This window comes from Vombatus ursinus, unplaced genomic scaffold (genome assembly GCF_900497805.2).
Source record: "Vombatus ursinus unplaced genomic scaffold, bare-nosed wombat genome assembly UNPS02014807.1, whole genome shotgun sequence".
In the NCBI taxonomy this organism is placed as follows: domain Eukaryota; kingdom Metazoa; phylum Chordata; class Mammalia; order Diprotodontia; family Vombatidae; genus Vombatus; species Vombatus ursinus.
In genome coordinates, this window is record NW_020954585.1 from 19,536,181 (window position 1) to 19,545,038 (window position 8,858).

General features: G+C 38.6%; 1 protein-coding gene across 3 annotated transcripts in view; it reads right to left on the minus strand.

Annotated features, from left to right (window-relative positions):
* The window catches only part of DAPK1 (death associated protein kinase 1), a 241,678-nt gene that overhangs the window by 23,771 nt on the left and 209,049 nt on the right, over positions 1–8,858 (minus strand). For all 3 annotated transcript variants that reach the window (XM_027874778.1, XM_027874777.1, XM_027874779.1), the window contains exon 20: positions 4,981–5,203. In XM_027874778.1, coding sequence (XP_027730579.1) covers positions 4,981–5,203 — 223 coding nt within the window. The remainder of the gene's footprint in view (positions 1–4,980; positions 5,204–8,858) is intronic.

Sequence of the window (8,858 nt, forward strand, 5' to 3'; positions counted from 1 at the left end):
ACAAATACTCTGTCTCCTTATCAACCCTTCCCTTGGGGGAAAAAAAACTAACCAATGAGAAGGCATGAAGTATAAATTTAAAGACTGGCTAGATACACTCATCCATGGATTGGCAGAAAGGAAAAAGTGGAGGAAGCTTCTCAGAAAGGCTATTTATTCCTGAGTGTTCAAGACATCTTGGGGTGGATCACTTAGTTTACTGGACAGTTTCTCCTAAGAGAATTTAGACACCATTAAACTTGATGACCTGGCTGTATTTAGACACCTCCTGAAGGGGCTTATTACTTTGTATGGCACTCACTGATAAGCTAGAACTTCTGAGTCATATTTTGTAAAGAACCAACTTGAAGGACATCATCTCAGGCAGATATCTAAAATCAGAAGGCACAAAAGGCTAATGCGGTTCATTCTTTTGAGGGGGAAGTAGTTGAAGAGAGATCTACACGTATGCATATCCCCCACCTTAAGGCCCCACCTCAGCTGTAATCGTGGGGCAGGTTCTGGCTGGCTCAGAGGCTCACTGCTTTATATATCTTTAATCATTAAGTGAGCACACAGTGAAAAGCCATGCATTTCTAATAACTGATATTAAGATTGTATTTTTCAGGCTGACATTTGGAACTTTTATTCTTTCAGATTCAGGTTTTGATACGTGTCAGTGGAAGGGTCTATCACCAGTTTAGCCTCATGAAAAAGAAGTTGGAGAGGTTATTTGCCTTAGTCTATTTCTTTTGCCACCTCCACCCCTTTAAATCACCATTTTGAGGGGTGGTGGTAGAGAGACCTCTAGTGTAATCTGGAAAAAAAAGAGCCCTAGGTTGAGAAAGAGGAGACCTGGATTTCAGTCCTAGCTTTGCCACAGATTTGCTGTTTGTTCTTGGGGGAGTATAAAAATATATATACATACATATATATATATATACATATATATATATATATATGTATTTTGGACCTCAGCTTTTTCATTTGCAAAAAAGTGTGTAACTAAGGGTATGCTGGAACCTGCTGCATTTACATCTCAGAAGTCAGCAAATACTACAAATCAGGGCTTGTTTTATTGCTCTGTTGATTGGATAGTGATAGAAGAAATGTTAATAATGAAGATTAAAATTAAATTAAAAATGTGTAATGGATACATTAAAAAAGCAATTTCCAGAGAATTGTTATTAAATATTTACCAGCACATCATTGGGAATAACAATATTTAAACTGTGTTACTGGTTTGTTGTGATGAAAGCACTTTGTAAATCATAAAGTGCTATAAAAATATAAACTATTTTCTGTATTTCATTATTAATTTTATTCCTGGCAAGATCTGAGAATCTCCTGTAATACCCATATGGAAGACAGGATTTGGAGGAATAAAATTACCAAATTGCCACTGGTCATGAAAACGTTTGAGAATCTTAATTCTCACTTATTTAGAATCAATTTCTTGTCTCTGGATGGGAATTTAGGAGAAACAATACCCTCTTTTACTCAACGTGGGTGTTTCAACCCTGGAGGAAGGCCACCCAGTGCTGGCATATGACCAGCTCAGATCACCTTATCGCAGAATCTCAAGATTATGAAATGCCTGTAATGGGACCTGAAATGCCAATCTATACTTGAGCAAGAGAGAACCCCTTCTATTGATATGCCTCACAGGTGGTCATCTAGCCTTGCTTGGAGATCTCCAATTAGGGGAAATCTACTTCCTTTCAAGGCAGCCTATTCCACTCTTGGATGGTTCTAATGATAAGGAAGTTTTCTCCCTCATGCCAAGCCTCATTCTGCCTCTTTATAATTGCCTCTCATTGCCCCTAAGTTCTGCCCTTCATTCAGTCAAGAAGAACAAGGCCCAACCCTTTTCCTCATGAGAGACCTTCAAATATTTGAAGAGAGTTGGCCTTCCCACAGAACTCTTCTCTTCTCCAGGCTGAGCATCCCTAGTTTCTTCAACTGATCTTTCCATGGTGCCATCTGGAGCCCCTTTACCCAAACTAAGGACAACAAAGTTCCAATTTGTGTGAAACAAATCTCCCAGAGCAGCTGCATTATGCAAATTCATAGTGCCTAGTTCCACTGGACTGGGGCCAAGGATCATACTTTACATAATCATAATTTTGAATAATGCAAATTTGAATACACCACTTAAAGAGATTCTCTATTAGCATTAATTGTTGTATACATGGGACAGAATATAAGATGATCGCTTCTGTCGCCCTGGACCCCATGCCTTCTTTTAATGCAGGCTAAGATAACATTAGTTTTTTTGTCTGCTGTAATAATTTCTAAACATGTCTATAGTGCTTTAGAGTCTGCAAAGTACTTTCCATACCCTATTCATTTGAGTCTCACAACATGGGACTTTGACCACAGTTACCCTGCTAAGTGTCAGGGCCAAGCTTGGATTTCAGCTCTTCCTTACTTTATGTCCAACACTCTGTGCCTTACACCATACTATATTTTAGGCTGTTGACATACAGTGAGCTTATGGTCTGATCAAATCCCTAGATATTTTTCGGATTCACTGCTGTCTAACCACATCTCCCTCAAATTGCACTTAGGGGGGTTGACTTTTTGATCCCAAATGTAAGATTTGATATTTATCCTTATTAATTTCATCTCATTACATTCTCTCCAATAGTTTATACCGTCAAGATCTTTTTGAATCCTGACTGCTATCCAATGTGTAACGTTAGCTTGTTAGTTATTTTTAATGACTTTAACTTTTTTAAATTTGACAAGCACATTATCTATACCTTTATCTAAGTCTTTGATGAAATTGCTAAATAGCACAGGGCCTTTCAAGTTGACATTGAACCATTAATGATTATTTTTAAAAATCTGCCCTTCTCATCTTCAAATTCACATAAATACATGATTTTCTAGCCATCATCTCTCTCCTAAGGGAGCTTAGGTAGGACTATGTATGGAAACTATTAAAATGCTTTCTCGAGCTATGCCTGAATCTACAAAGGTCATGAGAAGATCATTATAAGGGTTAGGAAAAAGATCTGGCATGCCTTTCATGGAAACTCTGATGGTGGGGTGGGCTGAGTCTCCAACCTCTATCCAGGCCTCTGGGATTTCAGTGAGGCTAAGCAGTACTTTCAGGAGGAAGACTATTATGGGTATCTTCTTTGATTTCCTCTCATGTATTTGCATGGGTCCATCCCCCTAATGCAAGATTATAGCCTGAATCAGTTCCTCCAGACATTGCTAAGGCAGATAAAGAAATCCTCCAAAAGCAACTAAGTACCTTTTTAAATTTATTGATTTATTTATTTGTTTTTGGTGTGTGTGAGGCAACTGGGGGTAAGTGACTTGCCCAGGGTCACACGGCTAGTAAATGTCAACTATCAAGTCTGAAGCCAGATTTGAACACAGGTCCTCCTGACTCCAGGGCTGGTGCTCTATCTGCTGCGCCACTCAGCTGCCCCACCTAAGTGCCTTTTGCCTCAGATTATTTCACATAGAAGTGTGTGTATTGAAATAATACACGTACCATGCTGCACCTCCCACCCCGCCTCCCTACCACCTTTTCCCTCTCCTCTTCTCCATATACACACACATGTATTCATATGTGTGAACTGCTCTCTATATGTATATGTATGTGTGTGTATGTAGATTGAGAGGAACTGAGGTCCAGAAAGATTAAGTAATTTATCCAAGGCCACACAGCTAGTACGTGATAGAGCTGGGATTTATACCGAGGTGCTTTGACTCCAAATCTAACATTCTTTTTTTTTTTAATTGGAGAGTGTTACAACTATATATAATACATAGTTGTAACACTCTCCAATTAAATAATTTAATAGTGCTTTTGTTTTTTGCTGTCCCTGATTTGCCCCTTGTCCAAATTCCCAAACAGCTAGCTATGTTGATAATGGACCTCAATGCAGTGAGTGAGGTCTCCAAGTCTAAGCATCTACTCTCATGAAATATAGACCTCCCAATAACAGCCAACTTACTAGGCAGAGGGGTATTTTGTTCTTGGTAGATATAGACAAGGGGAATTTGTAATCCCTCCATTAAAGGCTGTAAAGCAATAAGGGGCAAGTATTCCAATGCCGAATCCAGCCAGTCCTGTTTTAGCTAATTACCATTTTCAGACACTTATAGCCTAGATTAATAAGAGGAAAATCAGGTAACACTAACAGAAGTTAGATTCCTAAGTTATAGAAGCCCAGATTGGGGCATCGCATCGGCTACTTGCTTGATGTGGGAGCTCAACGTGATAGTCAAAGTCTGATGATTAATCACATGCCTAGGAAAAACACTGAAAGTAGTTCTGTTCCAGCATCTTTCTCCTATTGTGATAGGACCTAGCCGTCTGTACAACTGTCCACCTCTTAGACTTGTAAGTCAGGGAGAGAAGTTATCTTTTTATTTCTCTGGGAGATTTGTCCTCTCAGAGAGAATTTGTTACTAAAGGGACAAGAGAAATTGATCATGTCTCCAGCCTTGAAGTTAGCCCCTTGAACCCGAATGGTGAGCCTCATAGGCAACTCCTTCTGGGCTTTTTTTTTTTTTTTGCTGCTATTAGGCTACTTCCTTCTGCTGTTCTTCACGTCAATCAGCTAGATGGCACAGCGGATAGAGTGTCAGGCCGGCAGTCTGAAAGACATGAGTTCAAATCTGGCCTCAGACACTTAACCCTATCTGCCTCAGTTTCCTCACTTGTAAAATGAGCTGGAAAAGGAAATGGTGAACCACTCTAGTATATTTGTCAAGAAAACTCCAAATGGTATCGGGAATTGGACACGACTGAACAAAATTCTTCACTTCTACTCAGGCTGCATTTCTCTGCCCTATACATGAATACTCTTTTGTAAGCTCTAGTCTTTTCTAGAAGGGTGCTAATTAACACATAGGCAAATGAACTGTTAACTAGTACGCTCCTCAGATCATGACACCATAATGTGAACCAACCCACACACACACACACACACACACACACACACCCCCACACCCCCAAACCAGGAATTATCTTACCTGTTGGCTTCGAAGACAAGGGAGAAGGTGGAAACCTGGTGGAATTTGTGGAGGAAAGTCTGGGTCTTCGGCGTCTGAAAAAGCTCCGGATGAGTCCGCACTTGAGAGACTCCACAAGAGTGGTTTTTCCAGATCCTGAGTGGCCAAACATCTTCAGCTTTATTCTTGGTTGTAAATTTTGGGTAGGACGGAGTTGTTGGATAAAGAGTCCTCTGTGTGCATCCTAAACATCAAAAGAACCCAACCTGTTGGTCCATCACTTTGTGGAAAAAAGAAGGCAGGGAATTTATTTAAACAGAATCTGTGTCTGACTGTCTTCTAGGTCTTTGTAGCCTATTGTCTCTGTTTCTCTCTCTTTTTTTTTTTTTGGTTACGCAATGGGGTTAAGTGACCTGCCCAGGGTCACACGGCTAGTAAGTGTCAAGTGTCTTAGGCCACATTTGAACTCAGGTCTTCCTGAATCCAGGGCCAGTGCTCTACCCACTGTGCCATCTAGCTGCCCCTGTGTAGCCTATTCTCTTAGGTACCTTCTACTGTGGTCCATTTGTATTTTGATGAATTATGAATTAGGTTGAACCAAAAATGATTAAAAAAAAAAGCATTCTTTGAAGATGATCTGATATGCCTTGTGTGATTAGTTAGAAACTATTTCTATTCAGTATAGAACTATACGAAAACAGCTTAACAAAATAAAAATTCATATGGGAATAAGGGGCTACAATTTGTTACTTGTGGAAGTCCTGAAGAAGCTATAAACTTTGAAAAGTTACACAAGGAGCAGTAACAGCTTTTTGTTTGTTTGTTTGTTTTTCCCCTTCTTCCTTGTAGACAATGACTGAATAGCAGTACATAAGTCTTGAGAAATCTGAGGTGAGATGACTGAGTGTGTGGGTATGTCTAAATCTAGCTTCCCATTATCACCTCAAAAACAGTAAGAAATGCACCAAGTAAAGAAAAAGAATAAGAAAAACAGAAGGAAAAGGAAAGAATTCATCACAAGGAAAAAATCTCATATGAACAAGAAGGGAGATACAAAAAAAAAGAGTAAACCAAAAAGAGACCCCAATACAATAAATATTATCAAGTAAAAGCAATATGAAATTCACAATAGAGTGTGATAATACTACCAAAAAAAAAGAGACTGTCAGAAATTATAACAGAACAGTTGTAAGAACTCTTAGTATTCAGAATGGTTTAGAAGCTCAATAAAAAACTAAAGGAAGAAATAAGGATGGGGATTAGGCCTGACAGATTTTTTAAAAATAAATTAAAAAGACAAAAATAGATTTCTTAGAATAAACATTGTATAATCTCTCTAAAGCATTAGGTACTCAAAAAGATATTGGCAGATTCCAAACTCAAAAAAGAGAAGAGTTGAAACAAAGAATATCAGAACAACAAAGTTGGAAGAAAACCTGATGCTATCGTAAGCCAAGGCAAATGAACTTGAAGACAGAACGCAGCAAGATGATTTGAAAATCAATGGACTCTCCCTCATTTTATAGATAAAGAAACTGAGACTGAGAGGGAAAGCCAATTTGCCCAAGGTCACAGAATTAGAGAGTGGCAGAATCCTAATCATCTAATTCTCACTCAGAAACCAATAAGCATCCGAGAAAAATCTCCAACAAAAAACTACTTTTCTACTAAGTTTAAGAATAAACCCATATTAAAATATTCTTAAACTAAGTAGAAAAGTTTTAAAACTTTTATTCTGCTATTCTTACTGAAATATGGCTTAAGATCATGAAGTCTTAAATTCAGAAGATTCGGATGAGGATGAACTATATCCTAGACTGAGGAAGACTCCTCTTCCTTAATTCAAATCCAGCCTCAAACACTTACTAGCTGTGTGACCCTGAGCAAGTCACTTAACCTTATTTGCCTTAGTTTCCTCATCTGCCAAATGAGCTGGAGAATGACACGGCAAACCACTCTAACCCTATCAAGAAAACCCCAAAAGGGGGGCAGCTAAATGGCTCAATGGATAGAGCACTGGCTCTGCAGTAGGACCTGAGTTCAAATCTAGCCTCAGACACTTGACACTTACTAGTTGTATGACCCTGGGCAGGTCACTTAACCCCTATTGCCTTGCAAAAAACAAACAAACAAAAAAACCCAAAAGGGATCACTAAGAGTCAGATATGACTGAAAAATGCCTAAGCAACATATAAAAACATACAAATGTGCTTCTTTCGTATGGGTCAGTGTTTTTTATTAATCTTTTTTGACAGCCTTAAATCGTATCATTTTTTGACAATTACATTTTTTTCACCAAGAAAAATATGAAATTGATTTTATCCTTTCTACTGGCTTTCCTGCTATACTTCATTTTGGGCATATCTTGCTCCAATAATAACAATGATATGTTTACATAGTGTTTTATGGTCACAAAACATTTTACAGAATTATTTCATGATACAATAATCCTTAAGGTTCTTACCCGAAAAGTTGTCATGAAGCTCAAATGAGGATGTATGTAAAATGCTTTGCAAACTTTGATATTATATATATTTATATATATATATATATATATATATCAATCAGCTATTGTTGTTATTTTCATTTTAAAGATGAGGAAGCCAAGGCTCAGACTTTTCCCAAGGTCATAGGGTGGTTAAGTGTCAGAGCCTAGGTCAAAGTCTGAGTCATAAGATCACAGTATCAGTCAGTCAGTAGACATTTAAATGCCTACTAATGTGACAGGCACTGTGCTAAGCTCTGGGGATACAAGGAAAGGTAAAAGACAATCCCTGCTCTGAAGAAGCTCATAGTCTAACGGGAGAGACAACATGCAAAAAATCATGTACAAAGAAGCAGGATAAATTAAAAGTAATTATCAGAAAGAAGGCACTAGAATTAAGGGGCATCAAGAAAGGCTTTCAGTAGCAGGTGGAGGTGGAAATGAGGAGAGAGAACTCTGGACATGGAAGACACCCAGAGATTGAGCATCTCGTACAAGGAAGAGCAAGGAGGCCAGTGTCACTGGATCAAAGAGCAGGGTGCAGGAGGTGGGGAGGTGTAAGAACACTAAAAGGTGGGGACAGATTAGGAAGGATTCTGAATGTCAGGTACCCCAGATTTAGAACCGGAAGGGATTTCAAAGCAAAGTGATTTATCGATTTTGAGTTCCTTGTGACTCACAAAGGTGAGATTTAGAGGCTGATGGGATGATGACTGTGAGGCTGAAATTGAAGAACCATTGCTATAAAATTTAGATGAGGACTATTACTGGATTCCTGTGGATTTTGCTGACCACCCTAAGTTGATAGTCTGGGAATATGTTGTGTTAGGGATTGTGGCAGAGGGCAAGAAAGCTTCTCACTGTTGTGCTCAGTAGCAGATTGAGAGCTTAGACTTTATTTCAAGAAATATTCCTATTTGTGAAATTTAATTCATGAGGTCCTTTTTTGTAAAGTTTAAACTTAAAAAAAAACCCCAAACTAACTTCAATTTCAAGATCTGTGATTTCAATGGGGTACCAGAACTTCCTCTTCCAATGTAGAACCCAAATGCCATACCTTAGTAGATGGTGTCAGGAATTGTTGTGGCTAAAAAAAAATTAATTACCTGGGGACCAACCTCTTGGTGATGAGACTTTCCAAACAATTTGGCTGATTCTTAGTCAACAGAGCCTGCTGCCAGGTCCATAGTCTAACCTTCTTGATAGAATGTTTAAGAGCTGGCACTTGGCTGGCACAACCTATAAGAACCCAGCATCATTTCCACTCCATTTTTGAATGTGAAAAAGGGGTCCTCAAAATAAAATACTAAGTTTCATTCAAAGTCATATGATCTGTGATTTCTTTGGTGTAGGATATGGGTTTTTAACCTATTTTATGTCATGAGGTCCCTCTGGCAATCTGGTGAAGTTTTTA